Source organism: Elephantulus edwardii, unplaced genomic scaffold (genome assembly GCF_000299155.1).
Source record: "Elephantulus edwardii isolate Elephantulus edwardi_28Jun2011 unplaced genomic scaffold, EleEdw1.0 scaffold00143, whole genome shotgun sequence".
Classification (NCBI taxonomy): Eukaryota; Metazoa; Chordata; class Mammalia; order Macroscelidea; family Macroscelididae; genus Elephantulus; species Elephantulus edwardii.
The window spans coordinates 5,150,285-5,169,621 of record NW_006399893.1 but is presented as its reverse complement, the minus strand read 5'-3'; the positions used below and the strand labels follow the sequence as shown (position 1 = coordinate 5,169,621).

At 35.1% G+C, this 19,337-nt stretch overlaps 1 protein-coding gene across 1 annotated transcript in view; it reads right to left on the bottom strand.

The window, feature by feature from the left end:
- The window catches only part of SLC35F5 (solute carrier family 35, member F5), an 83,664-nt gene that overhangs the window by 35,797 nt on the left and 28,530 nt on the right, over positions 1-19,337 (bottom strand). Inside the window, exons 6-10 of the mRNA XM_006894451.1 lie at positions 18,390-18,471; positions 17,435-17,625; positions 11,397-11,478; positions 10,603-10,690; positions 6,004-6,068 (exon numbers count right to left, since the gene is read on the bottom strand). Of these exons, the coding sequence (XP_006894513.1) occupies positions 6,004-6,068; positions 10,603-10,690; positions 11,397-11,478; positions 17,435-17,625; positions 18,390-18,471 (508 nt within the window). The remainder of the gene's footprint in view (positions 1-6,003; positions 6,069-10,602; positions 10,691-11,396; positions 11,479-17,434; positions 17,626-18,389; positions 18,472-19,337) is intronic.

Here is a 19,337-nt window from a genome sequence, read left to right as displayed (position 1 = left end):
TCCACAATCAGCTCCTGGCCTAGTTTTCACAGCTGATATTGAGCTTCTCCAGCAGTTCTTTCTGCAGATGTAATAGATCAGATTCCTATGCATACCTATGCATACCATCATGTGAAATCCATGTACCTGCGTTTATGTCTCTTAAAAAAACATTTGCTATGAATAAGTCATTGAATGTCAAAATTCAATCATTCTCTCTCCAGCTCCATTTGAATACATGACATTATTCTTATATTAACACTGTGTAACACAAAAAGTGCACCACAGGTAAACTAGGGACTTTAGTTAATAATGTAACAATATTGGTGCACTACATTTAACAGATATACTACACTCATGTAATCTATTAGTAACGGGGAAAATTGTATATGAATGTGTGAATATGTATCAGGGTGGGAAGACTAGAGATGTAGAAATTCTGTATTCTGTGCAACTCTTCTTTAAACCTAAAATTATTCTAAAATATAATCCTAAATAATGTTTTAAGTGAAAATATTCAACACTCTAAGCATTAACTTTTAACACTTAATTTACACTTTAATAATTATTTAATACTTTATTAATTGAAATATAATCCATATATCCAATGCTTTATTAATCAGTACTAGTCAGGATTATGATTACTTTTAAATATTTTTAAGCAGGGTAGGGGAGTTCTCTTTAATAAAATCTTGCATAAACATGCAATAAACACATATATCCAGAGTTGCTGTGGAGGACAAATTGATAGGGCTACAACCAGGATTACGTAAGAAAACAGTGTTCTATTAAATAAATTTCAAGTATTAAAGAAAATATCTAGAGGGAAACCATTAAGCTGAACTTTGATTATATCTATGGTTTTGTCAAATCTAAAAAAGTAGGTGCTCACAACAGAGTTAACTGATTCAGGCAAGAATTAATGGTGAATATTAAAATCAGTGGCTGACAATTTGCTAAAAATAGGATATTTATGTGATCTGAAAGTATTTCCCCACAAAATACTATTACTTACAAAGGGAAAAATACTTATATTTACAAAGGAGAAAATGGGCTTTAATGGGTCAGGAATTATGAAAATGGTACCGGATAGGGCAGGGTTCAGTTCTGTTGTTCACAGGGTCACTATAGGTCATAACTTGACAGCACCTAACAACAACAATAGCAACACTGAAGAAACATAGCACACAGAACCTTACATCACTAGTAATATGACAAAACAGAATGATATTCCTTCTAGTAGACTGACCAAGACATAGTATTCTTCTTTTGTATTCTTACTAAAACATATATCTTGAATTTAAAGATCAGAAAATATCAAACAAACCCAAATTGAGGAGCATTCATTCTATAAATCTATTTCATAGCACTTTAAAATTCTCAAAGTCACAAAGGATTTTTAAAAAATTGATGAAATTGATAAAATATTTTTTTTAAATACCAGGATTCATAACAACAAAAATGCATGCGATCCTGGATCTGAAAAGGAGTGGGAAAATAGTGAACTTTGAGAAGAGTCTACAGATGAGATAATAATATCATATCAATATTAATTCTTCATAGTAAAGATTTGTAAAAATAATTCCTGTTAGTGTGCTAGAGATGACCCGGTTTAACCCTACTGGAGGCTGGCAGTATGGGCACAAGTGTGCTTGATATATACACAACTTCTTTGAACGCAGGCAGCCACTAAGGTAGGAATTAGAGACAACTCCCACCTGTCCTCTGTGCAGAGCTTCTAACTGATTCCAACTGCTTCTATCTTGGCTGACAAAGAAAAACAAAAATAGACTAGAAATTTTAGAATTTTTCTGATTTATCTGGAACAGAAAAATCACAGGATCACTCAGAAGAGGGCCCTTTCTGTTGGTGACATTGAATGACTGACAGAACTGCACAGTCACACACATTCAAAGCAGCATGATCAAGGCACCACCATTACGAAGTTGAGTATGGCCAATTTGAGTCTGCTCACTGGCTTAATGTTATGTAAATTTTCCCTCACCTTAAAAATGACTCGTATGATAGGGTATTGTGGTTATCACAAGAGTCCAGAATTAGGTTGCGGAGGGATTGTATACCAATGAAAGACTTTTACTTTTCAAAGAGAGGAGCGAACTAGGGGCAATGGGTGGGCAGGGAGAAAAGTGCAACAATGAATGAATGGAAATCCAAAATTTCTTTTGCTGTTGTTGTTGTTATGGCCATCGAGTCGCTTGCAACTCACAGCGACCCTATGTACAACAGCCCTAAATTCTGCTCTGTCCTGTGCCAATTGCACTGTCTCTGACACACCCAGCCCGATTACCCCAGTCACTGAATCAATCCACCTCATAGAGAGAGGGCCTTCCCCTCCTACACTGTCCTTCCACCCTACCAAGCATGATGTCCCTCTTCAAGGACTGGTCCCTCCTTACAACATGTCCAAAGTATGTTAGACGAAGCCTCAGAATCTTTGCCTCCAAGGAGGCGCCTGGTTTAACCCTTTCCAGGATGAATCTGTTTGTTTTCCTAGCAGTCCATGATACCCTCAATACTAGTAAAATTTAAAAAAAAACAAAAAACAAACAAAAAAACCCAAAGAGCATTCCGGCTGCACCCTCTCTAAGACATATCTGTTTGTTCTCTTTGCCATCTGGGGGATGTTCAGTGCTCCTCTCCAACACCACAGCTCTAAGGCATCAATTGTTTATCTGTCATCCTTATTCATTGTCCAGCTCTCAGGTGCATAGTTAGTAATTGGAAAGACCATGGCCTGAATCAGATGCACCTTAGTCCTCAAACTGACATCACTACTCCTCAATAACCTGGCAAAGCCCATAACTGCACATTTTCCCATTACAATGAGTCTCCTTATTTCCTGACTGCTCGTATCAAGTGTTTTAATTGTGAATACAACCAAGATGAAGCTGTTGACAGTCTCAGTCTTCTCTCCATCCATCATGATGTTGCCAGTGGTCATGAATCTTCCAGTGGTAAGAATCTTAATTTTCCTGAAAATGATATGCAATCCATACCAAGAGCTTCCTTCCTTGATCTTTTGCAACATGTGCTTCACGTCTCCCTTTCAACAAACAGGGTTGTGACATCTGAATAACGCAGGTTATTGATGCGTCTCCTTCCAATCCTGATGCCATACTGCTCTTTCATAGAGTCCAGATTCTTGAATAATTTCCTTGGCATACAGATTAAATAGGTATGGAGAGAGAATACAGCCTTGGCACATTACCTTTGCAATTCCAAACCATGCAGTGCTCCCCAACTCCATTAGCACAATAGCCTCCTGATTCTGGTATAAGTTCTGCATGAGCACAATCAAGTGCTCTCAGATTTCCATTCTTCTCAATGTCAGCCACGATGTGTCATGATCCATACAGTCAAATGCCTTTGAATATCCAATAAAGCTCAAGTAAACATTCTTTTGGTATTCCTTACATTCAGCTGGGATCCACCTGACATCAGCAATGATATCCCTGGTGCCATGACCTCTTCTAAATCCTGCTTGAACTTCTGGCAGTTCCTTATCTATGTACTATTCCAGACATTTTTGAATGATCTCCAGCAGTATTTTGCTCATAGGTGTTACCAATGATACTGTTTGATTATTTCCACATACACTATCTATTTCTAACTTTTTCTTGCTATTCTAGGTTTTTCACATATCTCAGTAAATGTTAGAAGGAGCTTGTTTAGATTTTCACTACTATTGCATGAAACTATAGATGAATATTTACATCTTTAAAATGGTGGGCAGTGTGACCCATAAACACGGTATCTCTATAATTTCTCTTAGTAATGTTCATGTTTTCAGTGTATAGACCCTGCACATTGAGCTATAGAAAACATTATCTCTTATGCTGAGTGAAATAAATCAGTAACAAAAGAACAACTCTTGTATGAGTCCGATATTATGAAAACAAAGGAAACATTTATACAAAGAAAGAAACATTCTTTGATGGTTACTAGACATAGAATGGGAGTGGGAGATGAAAGGGGGGAGGGGAGAAAATTGTATCTTTTCAATTAGTTCCAATAGGGGTTTTATTTCATTGTATTTTCTACATAGATAATAATAATAATGTCTTTTGAAAATTATGGTATTTTATACTCTTTTGAAATCTGAATATTTTGTATTTATTTTTCTTTACAGTGTCTAGAACTTTACAGTGTCTTTACAGTGTCTAGTACAATGTAGAATAGAAGTGATGACTGGCAATACACTTGTCTTGTTCTTAAAGGGTTGAGAATTCTTCACCAAAGAAGATATTCAGATGGCTAACAAGCACATGAAGAAATGTTCAAAATCCCTAGCTCAAAAGAGAGATGCAAATTAAAACTATGAGATATCACCTCACCTCAGTCAGAATAGCAAAATTTAACAGAGCAAGCAACAAATGCTGGCAAGATTGTGGAGAAACTGGAACCCTTATTCACTGTTGGTGGGAGTGTAAAATGGTGCAACCACTGTGGAAGGTGGTATGGCACTTTCTCAAAAAGTTGCACATAGAGATACCATTTGACCCAGCAATCCCATACTGGTAATACACCCCAAAGAGACCATAACTGACTTCCAAGCAGATATATGCACACCCTTGTTTATTGTGGCTTTGTTCACAATAGCAAAGAGTTGGAAACAACCTAAGTGTCCATCAACAAATGAATGGATAGAGAAGCTGTGGTATATTTACACAATGGAATACTATGCTGCATTGAAAAACAAGGAACTCATGCAATATTATTCAAAATGGGTGACCCTGGAGGACATTATGCTGAGTGAAGTATCTCAGTCACAAAAGGACAAATACTGCATGGTGCCACTGTTGTAAAACAGGACTGACCTCGGGGTTGGAGGGAGATTGAGAAAGATGGGTTCAATAATGTATACTGCATTGAAACAGATGAGGGAGAAAACTGTTTAAAAGGGGTATGTGATTGGGTATTTTTGTCATGACAGGAGTCCAGAGTGAAGGCTGCATAATGGAGTAGACGCAGGGAGGATATGTAAAACAATGAAAGAATTTTTCTTTTGCTTTTCCAAGAGGGTAGTGTACTAGGGGGGAGGGTTGGCAGGGGAGAAAAGTGCAACAATGAATGAATGGAAATCCAAAGTCTCTGTAGATTTTCAGTGTAATTAATAATAATTTTTTAAAAATTATGAAAATATGCATAGAAAGCAACTTAAAAAAGGGTTGAGAATCAGGTATTTCACCACACAATGAATGAATGGAAATCCAAAATCTCTGTAAACTTTCAATAAAATTGTTGTTATTTGTTATGTGCCGTTGAGTCGTTTGCAACTCATAGCGACCCTATGTACAACAGCCCTAAACCGTGCTCTATCCCGTGACAATCTCATTGCCTCTGACACACCCATCCCGATTACCCCAGTCAGTGAATCAATCCACCGCATAGAGGGTCTTCCCCTCCTGCACTGTCCCTCTACTCTACCCAGCATGATGTCCCTCTCTAAAGACCTGTCTCTCCTTACAACATGTCCAAAGTATGTCAGGCGAAGCCCCAGAATCCTTGCCTCCAAGGAGCAGCCTGGTTTAACCCTCTCTAGGCTGAATCTGTTTGTTTTCTTGGCAGTCCATGGTACTCTTCTCCAGCACCACAGCTCAAAGGCGTCAATTCTCCTTCTACCCTCCCTAGTCATTGTCCAACTCTCTGATGCATAACAAGTGATTGCAAAAACCATGGCCTGTATCAGGCGCACCTTAAATTAAAATTAAATTTATTAAATTTAACATGAAAATTAATAAATTTAAAAAATTTACCATAAAAAAAAATGACTCGATCAACCCCTACTCGTAACAAATTCTTCCTTACAGTCTTAATCACAAATTCTTTACCAGCTGCAAATGCTGTTTTTAAATCACTGATGAACCTTCGGGCTTTTCCATGCATTAAAGTAAAGCTAAATAAGAACTATATTGAACCTGTTCTGACTAACGAAGAGATTTTTCCCCACTGTCTTGAGATTTCCAGTACTTTCATAGAGAGAATTCAAAGTCAGGTACTTACCTATTGTATCTCTTCCAGCTGACTTTTCAGATCCTGACAGGTTTACCAGCACAACACCTCCAATGCTATGAGAATAACAGTCATCACTAATAAGCGAAAGAGTAAATTTCTTAAAAGGATAGGGAGCTCTGATAGCTCAATGCATAACATGTTGGGCTACTAACTCAAAGGCTAGCTGTTCAAATCCACTAGCTGTTTCATGAGAGAAAAACAGGCAGCTTCCTCCTACAAAGATTTCAGCCTTGGAAACCTGATGGAGGGTTACTCTGTATTATACGGAATCTTGCCAGTTTGATTTGGTTCGATTTTTTTAACCAGTATATGGCAAACACTGCTTAAAGTGCTATCCAAAAAACTAAATCTGTTACTGCTGAATTATAGGACTCATAGTGACTCTAGTGTTTATTTTATTTATACAGTTATGATTTAACCCTAATAAAATATACCATATTACCTTATAAGAAAGGTGTGACTTTTTGTCATTCTCATCATACATCTTAGAAAACTAATGGACAAAGAGGTGAAGTGACCAGGCCAGGACTATGTAGTGACTGTTAAATTTCGGCAGTCAGGCTGCAGAGTCCGGTGCTCTTACTATCCCTGTGTGCTGTTGTCAGAACCCACTCATAGCTGACCCTCCAGCACATTTCCAAAAGTAGAAAATCACGTGAAATAAGACCGGCCATTCTTCTCCCACGCAAAAGTGGTGGGTTTGAAATGCCTGCCTTTGAGATTGCCAGGCAGCTTTCCTTACCACAAGGCCACCAGAGTTCCTTCCAATGCTCTTAGTCCTATGCCACCTGCTGCCCCTCAGCTGGAGACAAAGTAGTCGACGACCACCACCCCTCTAGTTTTCTTCTCTATATACACATTCATGTACCCACATGTGCTTAGAATACATAAAACCCAAATTAACATTAAAACTTCCCATGAATATTTTTATTTCATTAATCACATTTAATGGGTAAAAATAAGACCAAGTCAGGGATATAGAGATATTAGATGTCATTCATTCTTTTAATTTAGGTTATAGCACTGAACAAGGCAGGTTCCTAACCCAATGAACATTCATTGTCTTTTTATTTCTATCCATTTTATATGGTGCATATATTTTTTAAGCAGATAAAATATTGCTAATTTAAAAATAATCAGTCTAATTCTCTCACCTATTAATCAGGAAGACCAGAGTAGTAATGGGAGAGGAATATGAAAAACAAATTTTCCCTTTATGGCATGATTTCATCACAAATCATATATCTAGTGCTTAAGTCAATGGCTTTGAATTAAATAATCACAATTCTTTAGAGTTGTTATAAAATTCAGATTCAGCTATTATTTTACTTAGCACATGTATCAGAAACTTTGTTATATTATTAAAATACAAAGTGTCATATTATCCTACAACAATCTTAAAAGGCTTTGATTTCATTTAATATATGTAGTAGCAGTAACAGTAATTGTTGTTATGTACCATTAAGTCAACTATGACTAATAGTGACCCAATGAACAATGACTTTGAACCTTGCCCTGTCCTGAGCCAACCCAACCATCTCTGACACACTTGACCTACTGTCACAATCACTGTATCAATCCGTCTCATCCAGGATGTTCCTCCCTTGCTGACCCTTCCAAGCACGTCCTTCTCCAAGGACTGGTCCCTCTTTCTGAAAGTATGTGAGATAGAGCTTAAAAATCCTTGCCTCTAAGGAGTAGCTTGGTTTCACCCTCTCCAGATCTGGTGGTTCTCTTGGCAGTCCATGGTACATTCAGTACTCTTCTCTAGAACCACAACGCAAAGATATCGATTCTTCTTCTGTCATCCTTAATCACTGTTCAGCTCTCAGATGCACAGCAAGCAATTAAGAAGACCACAGCTTGGATCAGGCACATCTTGGTCTCTAGACTGGCACTGTTGCTCTTTAACACTCAAGAGAGGTCCCTGACAACACACTTTCCAAAAGCAACTTGTTTTTTGATTTCTTGACTGCTGGTGCCAAGAGTATTGATTATGCACCCAGGCAAGATGAAATTGTTAACAATCTCAGCCTTTTCTCTATCTATCATGATGTTGCCAACTGACCCATAGGTGAGAATCTGTTTTCTTAAAGCTGAGACGCAATACCTCTTGAAGACTGCACTCCTTGACCTTCTGCAACAAACAATTCAAGTCCTCCTCACATTCTATGAGCAGAGTTGCATTATCTGCATAACCTAGGTTGCTGACAAGTCTTCTTCCAATTCTGATGTCATATTCTTCCTCGTAAAAGTCCACTCTCCCAAATGATCTGTTCCACATAGAGAATGAAAAGGTATGAAAAAAAGATACATCCTTGACGCACTCCTCCTTTTTTTTGGGGGGGGGGTGTTGTTTGGTGTTTTGGTTGTGTTTTTTTGTGTGTGTGTGTGTTTTTTTAACACGCACTCCTTTTTTAATTTTGAACCAGGCAGTAGCTTCCTGATCTAGGTACAGGTTTCACGTGAGTGCAAATCAGGTGTCTGGGATTCTCGTTCTCAACATTAGCCACAATTTGTTGTAATCCACACAGTCAAATGTCTTTGTACAGTTGATAACACACAGACATTCTTCTGGTACTCCCTACTTTCAGCCATGAACCATCTGACATAAGCAATCAATGGCATCCCCAGTGTAATGTCTTCTAAATCTAGCTTGTTTTCTGGCAGTTCTTTGTTGATTTACTGCTCTAGTTGTTTCTGGATTATCCTCAGCAAGATTTTGCTTGCATGTAATATTAGTGATGTTGTTTGGTAATTTTGACATTTTATTGGAATCTTTAGGAATGGGAAGAAATATGGATCTCTTATAGTCAGTTTGCCACATAGCTGTCCTCCAGATTTTTTGGCACAACCAGGTGAGCACATCCAGGGCTGCATCTGTTTGTTGAAATATCTCAGCTGGTATTCTATCAATTCCTGGGGACTTCTTTTTTGTCAATTCCTTCAGAGTTGCCTGAACCTCCTCCTTTATTATCATCACTTCTTGATCATACACTACTTCCTGACAATGTTCTGTGTTAGCCAAATATTTTTGGTACAGTGATTCTGTGTATTCCCTTCCACCTTCTTTTGATACTTCCTCGATCATTCAGTATATTGCACATATCATCTTTAAAGTATTGCAACTCACAGCTTGAATGTGTTCTTCAGTTCTTTCAGCTTGAGTAATGCTGAGTGATTCTTTTGATTTTCTGGCTCCATCCAGCTCTTTGCACATTTTATTATGATATTTTGCTTTGTCTCCCGGAGCTGCCCCTTGAAATATTCTGTTCAACTCTTTCACTTCATCATTACTTCCTTTTGTCCTGATTTCTCAGTGTTCTAGTGTAATATTTAGAGTCTCCTCTGGAAGCTATCTTGGTATTTTCTTCCTCCTTTGTCTCTGTAATGACCTTTTGCTTTCTTCATGGATAATATTCTTGATATCTAATCTGGTCTTTGTTTATTAGTGTTTAAAATGCATCAAACCTGTTTCAAGATGGTTTTTAAATTCAGGTAGGATAGACTCAGAGTCATATTTTCTTTTTTGTGGATTTGTTTTAATTTTCTTTTGCTTCAATTTGAATTTTCACATGAGAAGTTAATGATCCGTTCACAATCAGCACCTGGTTTTTACAGCTGATAATGAGCTGGTCTAAGACTGTTTCCATAGTTAGAAACAATCTGATTTCTCTGTAGTCCATCAGGTGAGGTTCATGTGTATAGTCATTTCTGCTTTTCTCTCACAAAATCAATAGCTCCATAAAACCTATACATCTTTTAAAAATACTATTTGTAGGGCAAAGAACCATAAATAAGATCTTGGTCTTCAAAGCATTTTTTTAAAAAGAGAAAATTCTATTAAGTGCACACTGTAGGAAACATTACTAAGTAAATGTTGAATTGTTCAAGAGAACAAAGATGTGGGTTATTGAGTAAATGGCAGTATTCTGCCTTGTCAATGTGTGTGTATTTCACTCTTGCTATTTCAAAAATTCTGATATGGATGTGGCCTTGTATCTTCAAGTCATTTATAATTTAGAGAGTAAAGCAAGATATATACATTCAACATTAATTAAAGCAAAAGATTTAAATATTGTTATCTACAATATTGGTGTTATATGTTGGTTAAAAAAAAAAGTTAACTGAATTATACAGAAAGTAAGTCTTAAAAAACCGCCCCCTGAACACTAGAATATGAAATGAGAGAAGTCTGAATGCTAGATTTCTAGAAGAGAATATGATTTTAGAAACCAAAAGAAATAAAAACAGGATTTTATCTGAAGAAAAGGAAAACAAAAACTTGAAAGGTTCTGAGAATTAAGATAGCATTTGAAATATGGGTACACCTGTGCAATGCTTCATAAGTCTGCCACTCTGAGCATAGGGGACAAAGTTCCCTCAGGGCCCTTTGTGGTACCTGACCAAAGGTGGTTTGGAAAACAGGTCAAGGAGAAGAGGCAGAACTGAGTAGTGAACAGCATATCAATTTACAATCTTTTACGTCTCTCTTTGCCCATATAATATGAAACATCCTATTATCACTGCTAGTAATTTTTCAAACACCTTAAGTAGAGTAAACTAGCTATTATACATTATTCTTACCTTAAAATTACAGCTAATAGTTTAGAAAGGGTAAATCTATCTCCACTGTTACTTGGAAACACTGCAGCAAGGATTAAAGTAAAAAGTCCTATGGGAGAATGGATGAAAAAGAGTGCATTAGTTTGGATTCTATCAATATTATTTACTACCAACTTGGTTGTTTAAATAAGTAAATTATATACCTAACTTTTAAATTATGTTTTGCATGTTTAAATTTGTAAAAAATAAGACTGCAATTACCCAGGGTAAAAATTGGTAAGATTAGGAAAATAACCCCAAAACTAAACTAAGCTTATTTAAACAATACAGAGTAAGTATAATTCTATTTATTTTAAACTATAATATGTGAGTTAAAGCTTGGATTCAGAGTATCATTCAGATCTCATAAAAACCAAATCTGTGTACTGATGTTATTTTTAAAGCTTCAAAAATACTTCTCCTATCCTCTGGATTTGGAAAGTGATTCACTTTAAAAAAAAAAAAACTAAAACCTTTTCTACGGTAAATTATAGTTCTAAAATAAGCAACTGCATTTACCCACAGAGTCAGCAACAGTATGTGAAGAGAAAAACAAGTACAATATAAGAGCCACCCTATAACATTTTAATATCCTGTTGTAAAAGCATTATAATGTGTTTACAAGTATGTAAATAACCACAGGAATGAAATTATAAACAGTACAGAGCAAAGATAATTCACTAATATGTATTAAAATATCATTTATAATGTACGCACATATGCCTGCTCTGTGTGTCTATCAAATGTAGGCCTAGTTTTTAACAAAAAATTCTTACCAGAAGTTGAAGACAAAATATTAACTATTGCAACTTGTGTGTCAGAAAGTGCTTCTTGATAAGACAAATTTGCCAAAAACCACTAAAGAAAACAGAGTGAAACTTAATGAATATTTGTTATTACAATTTACACTCTTCCTTTTTCTTTTTTCTATATACACTGTTATCATGAGTGGTTATAAAAGTAGTTTTGTATTTATAAATTACAGCCCTCAAAAAAGGACAAACTATTAAAAGGTATCACTATCCTTTTTATAAAAAATTTTATTTTATTAATTTTAATGAACGTTTACAGAGATTTTGGATTACCATTCATTCATTGTTGCATTCTTCTCCCTGCCCACCCCTCCCCCACCCCAGTTCGCTCTACTCTTTGAAAAGAAAAATTCTTTCATTAGTATACAGTCCCCCCACCAACCCTCAAGTACACAGTTTAAAAGCGGTATATTATTGATTGGGTATTATGGTCATGACAAGAGTACAGAATGAAGGTCACTATCCTTTTTTAATGAATTTAAATTAATTTAATTAAAAGTGTTAATTTCCCTTAAAATTGATGGTAATAATAGTTGATTAAAAAAAAATAGTTGATTAAAAATCAGCAGTCTGTTTGAATTTTTTCCCCTATGTTTTGTCCTCTGATAATTTTTTAATTTTTATTTTATACTGTTTTATTTACAAAGTTCATACACATTGTTTTTCACACAGATATTTCCCATTTCCTTCACCACCACTCCCAGCATTCTGGTTTTTAATGTAGTAAAATCAATTATTAGAACATTAAAATTTGTTTTATCCAAGTACAGCTAGCACTCTTACATTTAGTTAAATGAAACTGAAATTTTAGAAAATGGGTAAACATCTGAAGCTGCCTTATATAACATAGATGACTGCAGTATGATGAGAAATCTATGAAACAAGATGATTTAATGGAAATAAATAGATGCCATCTAGTGCAGACTGACAGATAAGAAATAAATTCATTTTGGAAATTCAGAAATATTCTCAAAAATTATAAATTTGCTAATTGTGATTGTTTCTCTAACACTCAGTGTTTGTATGACTCGGATATAATTAAGATTTTTCATCTTTGAAGATGTTTCCTCATTTTCCTCTTCTGCTCATGAAGGTTAAGGTATTCTTTATTATTCATTTGTGCTCTTCTTGACAAAGAAATAAGATTTCCTTTGAAAGAATTTTGATAGGTATCTGTATGTGTCCAAAATTAATTTCTTTCACTGTTACAGCATATTCTAATGGATGTTACCACAATTCATTCATTTTGATGAATACTTAGGATATTATTTCAAATAATGTGCTATCATTATTTAAAATATATCCCCTGGTGCATATCTACATTCTTGAACAACCTAGGTTTTGGAAAACTATACAATACAGAAACTACCACAATTATCAATCTGGAATTTTCTGGAATTTTTTACTTATACAAATTGACAAGTTAACTATATTCCACTTATCTCTATTAAAAAGAGGGACATCTCTTGATATCTTTCAGAACTTGCAGTTAAGTGAGTAGTAGAAGCTAAGGATTTCTGAGCATTCAGCAGTCTCCATTTCGACCAAAACTAAAGCCAGAGTGAAATTTCCAAAATGGTTTGATTATATCTTCAGTCCTTTGACATTTTACCTTTTCATCTAAATAGGGAAATGAGGCAGCATTTGATGAGATGGGCGATACCAAATATACATAGCTAAAGGAGTCACAAGATGCCTGCAGGTGAAGTGTTAGAAAAGAGGGAGAAGATTCTGCCCTAAACTGCCCTTCAGCGACAAAAACAGGTAGAGGATATAGAGTGGTAATTAGTATTCTTGACCCATTTTCCTGTCTCCTCTAATACTTAAATACTTTGCACATTTTCTAAACAATTGCACTAGTAACCATGAAGAACAAAGCAAATTATTATTTTGATGGTAACATTTAAAGATAGTAAAAATTTACTGAGCTATAAATTCTTTACTGAAGAGCCTTCCTCATTCTTCTCCCTTCCCAAAACTCCACTTTCTAGCTTGTCAGCCCAAGGCATCCTCAAAAAAAGAATCATAAGTCTCTTAAAAAAAAGTCCTTATAAATTTGTCTCTAGCAAACAATTTACATATTTCATGGGTGCTAATATATAAGTTATCATTAAAGGTATTCTGTCAATGTCTCACCTAAATTCTATTTTATTTAAAAAAAATATAAATCTTAATGACAGACATAATAGTAATATGGTGGTTAAAGCACTTGAATACTAGCCAAGAGGCCAGCAGCTGAAACTCACTGGGTGCCCTGAGGGATAAAGACCTGGAAGTCTGCTTTCGGTAAATATTTAGTCTTGGAAATCTTATGTACAGTTCTAGTCTGTCCTATCAGGTCATTAAGAGTTGGAATCAACTCAATGCTAATGAGCTAGTCTTGGAAGCAAGACAAACCATACTTAAGAAAGACTAGCAAATATAGTAATCTTTAACTCTTTCTGACATGCACTGTACAATGCATTCTTGTTGTTAAGCGTCAGTGAGTTGAGACTGACTTAATAACAGAACAACAGATCTGAAACCCATCCTATCTTTACCATCCCTGATACACTTAAGCCTACTGCCCAAGACACAGTTATCAATCCATCTCTTTGGTGGTTCTCCTCTTTTTCACTCCAAAAACAGCCTCTCCTAATATATACAAAATTTGCAATACTAAGCTTTATCATCCTTGCCTGCAAGGAGCATTCTGGTTGTACTTTCTCTAAGATGTATCTGTTCTATTGGGAGTCCATGTGATGATATTTATTTAGCACTCTTCTCCAACACCACAAATCAAATACATTGATTCTTCTCCTGTTATCTTTATTCATTGTCCAGATCTCAGATGCACAGTAAGTGATTTGAAAGACTATGGTCTGAATCAGGAGCATGTTAGTCTTTAATCCAATTCATTAGTCACTAGTTACATGTGGCTACTTTTCAAAACTATGATTTGAGTAAAAGTTTAAATAGCGTATTATTTTTTTAATAAAACTGACTATACAGCAGTAGCAACCAAAACAGCATGGTACTGGTACAATGACAGGCACAAAGATCATTGGAATAGAACTGAGAACCCAGAAATAACCCAGCTATCTATGGTCAACTGATATTCAACAAGGAAATAAAATCGATCAACAGGGAAATGACAACCTCTTCACCAAAGATGCTGGTAAAACTGGACAGCTACCTGCAGAAAGCTGAAATAGGATCCACATCTCACATTACACACAAAAATCAACTCAAAGTGGATCAGAGACCTGGGAGTAAAGTCCCAAACCAGTAAAGCTCATCAGAGACAAACTGGATCAAGCTTAGACAGCCTAGTCTATGGTACAAAGAGACTGCCAAATACAGCCAGAAATGTGCAATCTGGAGAAGATAAAATTGATGAATAAGACTTTCTAAAGATTGAAAGGATTTTAAATTGTCATTTATTTAAAACATTTTATGTCACGAAAGTTATAAACTGGATGTCACTGATTTGGGCACCAAAAGAAAGAAAGAAATGTAAACTCTCAAACCAATAATTTTTATATTGCCAAAACTAGTATACAGATAAAGTGAGTGGGTTAGTTAAAACTAATACTAAAATTAATTGCCTCTTTTGCCTTTAAAGTACAGTTGGCAAAAAACTTGGAAAATAAAAAGATAACTTGCATTTGAAGCTAATCTGACATTTCTGCCCAACAGCACTCCCCAGATCTTACCTAAGATTTTACTATTTAGTTAGGTTTAGAAAAGCCCATGTCTTTCTTAAAGCTTAGTTAGCATAGCTTTCTGCTCTTTGAACTTTTTCAAAATTACTCTTTTTGAAAAGACTATTAATTATAAACCTGATATACAGAACAGTGCCTTACACTTGAGGCCTTGGAAATGTGGTGATGGAACAATAAATGAATGGAAATCCAAGTTCTCTAGAAACTTTTATTAAAATCTCAATTAAAATTAAATAAAATTTTTAAAAATGTGGTGATGGAGAAGAATGTCGAATATACCATGGACTGCCGAAAATACAAACAAATATGTCTTTGGAAAAAGGGTGCTCCTTAGAGGCAAGATAGTGAAACTTTCCCCCGCATACTTTGGGCATATTATGAGGAGCTATTCTTTGGGAAGGGAGATCATCTTAGAAAGATAGGTGGTTAGTAAAGGAGGTGAAAACCCTCAACAAGATGCACTGACACAGTATTCTAGCAGTGGACAACATGGCACAGAAAAGGGCACAAGACAGTTAACTATGAGCAGTTCCCCAACTCCACAGCAATTGAGACTCCTGTCAATTTCATTAATTACATTATAGTGTAAAATGACAATACCGATTCTGAATCAATGAAAAACTTTCAAGAGTTTCCTAAATTATTTATATCAGTATATACATAAATAGTCCTCAACTTAGGATAAGGTTCGATTTCCATGACTCCAAAATAAATCGGTTCCGCCATAAATCAAATATTTCCTTTTTCAGTTTTCATTATTATTGCCTTAGTATATTTATAAATCTGACGTTTACTTGTCTTTATGGAGTTGGAAACATTACATATAAACTTACAGATTTATGACATCAACAAATTACATACTACAGTGTTTATGCAGTACATCTAAGTAATGATGAGATGTATGAGAATCAAAGCAGATGGTTATAACTGATTTGTTGTAACCTGAATATGCTGCAAGGTTGGAACTACACATATACAAACACATACAAGAAGTTCCAGGGTTATGAAGAAGATCTGTTCATATATCTTTAAGAATTTTCCCAGTCAGAACAGGGGCATAAAGGATTTTTTTAGTCTTACTTTTGTGCAAAGAAAGAAGTCCTGGTGGGAAGAAGGGTGTTGAGTGGCTAACTAGAAAGTGGTTCAAGCCCACTATTCAATCTGTAGGAAAAACAATCTGAGGCAATCTGCTCCTATGAAGATTTGCAGCTGTGGAAAGCAGGCAGTGCTGGCTGCTACATCGTACACTGTAATGTCAACAGTAGTTGAAACTGGATCTAAGGCAGTAAGACTGGGTTTTGGTTTGTAATGTAAGAAAAGCCTTTTCAGTGATTTAAAAGTAGCAAGTGCATCAAATGAAGGTAATTATGATTAAGAATTTGCTCAGTGCAAAAAAGGAAGGGTAATCCCCTCTCATAAAGATTCATGCCCTTGGAAACCCAATGGAGGGTTGACATGTATTGCAATCAACCTGATGATAATGGGTGGGGTTTAATAACATTAAGGGTAAGCAAGAGTTGTCCCTTAGTTGGATATCCATAATCCAGGGACTAACTATACCTCTGATTTATGTACAGTATAATCTGTAGTCATAATCCAACCCCTGAGAAACCTATTATACTAAAAATTTAAGGTATCTAATGATTCATTACAATAAACAGAAGCTACTTGTGATACACATCAAAACTTTATTATTACAATAAAGATGTATTTGAAAGTGCTTTTTTAATGTTTTATGCATAGAAAGTTACACTGTAGGCTATATACAGTGGGAGAGGGAGAAATAGGAAGGGGGAGAGGTAAGATGAGGAGGAGTGATTAAGAAAAGCATTTGGTGATAGATATAAACCATACATTTTTGCCTAACTGTTCTGACTTGTGAATAACTTTCCTTAAAGAAGATAGGAACAAAACTTATTCATAATCTGATAACCACATACTTTAATGTTATAAGATTTATTGCATACTAATTTTGAAGTAAAACAAGCATATGTTAGTTTGGGTGGCATAATCCTTAGAGAACTGCATTAGTGCCTCTCTGGTAATTTGAATCCACCAACAGCACTGCAGGACTAATAGGGGAACTCTCCTCTTCTTCAATTTATACCCTCCCAAAAACCCACTGGAAGACCAGCGAAGAGTCAGTTTCAACTGGACAGTAATAAATTGAAATGAATTACACAGAGATGAGTAGAAAGTTTAAGCAATCTAATCATTTAAACCTTAATAACACTATATTGTTGGTATGTTTTACTATCTTAAATTCAAGTTGCAAATATATAATAAGAAAAGACCTACCACAAAGCAAAAAAAAAAGCTTATTTTTGCTACTTGAGTTGCATTAAGTTTCCCCACAGTTTTCAGTATGGACTCTTGTTCTTTGACAGCAGGATAAGACATGCGTGACAACTTAGCCTCTAATGCATGGCTTGACGGTAGCTGTCGGATCTCCATGATATTGCTGAATCTTACACGAGACTTTTTAGGAGCTTAAAAGAAAAAAAGAAAAAAAACGGGGAAAAAATTTAAATGTTTCCTCTTGGGAACAACAAAAGGGACAAGTTTCTATTTATTGATAAATACTTATTACTTAATCAATCTATAATCAGAGTTAGAGAATTAAAGAAAATCAGAGAGTTGTTAAAGAGTTGATTTTGTTCATTCAGAAGTATTTAAAGTAAAAATAGTTTAATGGATGTATTAAAGTGAGACCAAAATTAAAACAAGGTTTCTGCAATTGTATATACGCACAACTGACTGATTCAAAATTGTAATAGTACTATTATTTTTGCATTTTTAGGAAAACTATAACTAGGTTTTTTTCTCATGGATAGCCAATTACTGAGAATTACTTTCCTCGGCAAGCATGCAGAACAGTCTATCCTTTGCAAGGGGATTTTATTGGCAAAGACTGTGCCTTACGTAAATCTGGCACTCTTTTACTAAATTCACAGAGCCAACAACATGTTTGTAAGTTGTTATCAAGGTCTTTGGGGGTATGGTTAAAGAGAATATAGTTTATGTAAAAACAAAAAAAACATGATGAACCCCAGAAATTTCTGGTATTTTAAGATCATTCCCAGTTGAATTAGACAAAAAAAACAACTATACACAACTCAGTCAAGGGTCCAGAAGGCTGCAGTGCTAATAAGAACAGCCTGGCCAACTCAGAATCATTAAATTTTGGAATGGCTCAAGAAAAGACAAATTTCCACCATTTCTACATTATAAAAAACACTAAATTTTTGCTTACTTTTTTCCATATCAATGTTTGGGCTGTCTGGCTTTTCACTTGGAAGATCATGAAATTTCACAGGGACATACAGAGGTTCACTCTGCAATGTTAACAGACACATATCAAACATAAACAGCAATGACAATAGCTGGCATACTGGTTAAAATTTAAATGATGGTGGACACAGATACCACCCTAAAAACAGGTCTGTTATCATGTTCATAAAGTAAAAATTTCCCAAAGCACATTTTTTTTTAAACTTTATCTGTTTTTAATCTCTAAAAGATGACCAAAGCACATTTTAAGACTTAAAAAAAGAGATCTAGCAAATCTACACAGATACAATGACAGAAAATAATCTGTTTAAAGGTTAGTAACAGAAGTTATTATCACATATAATAGTTAATATTTAAAAGTCATGAAAACAGACCTCTCAGCTAGCAGAGTATTTCCAATCTCTATTAATTTATTTTTTTCAACAAACATGTAGTAAGTCTATGTTAAACCCAACAATAGGAACTTGTCAGGCAAGATTCTAAGTCCAACAGATGTAAAATAAACTCTGTTTTCAATGATTATACTTTAAAGGAGAAAACAATGAGCAGATAATATATAATATACATTTATATTTCACTAATTATCTCATCTTATGACTTAAGATTTGACTAAATAAAAAAAATTACTTAAATCTTTACACGATTAGTAGATTTTTACAAACAAAACATTTTTAAAATAGCAGATTTTTCAAAGCAAAACAGAACATTGAAAACAAAACACAAACCCTACCAGCACTTACTATATAGCAGGTACAAAGTACTAAGAAGTTAAACACAAATTTCTTATTAGTTCTCACAACAATCTTACAAAATAGATATTTTTTTTTAAATTTAGGTTGTTTATTTTTCATTTCAATGAACATCTACAGAGATTTTGGGATTCCATTCATTCATTGTTGCACCCTTCTCC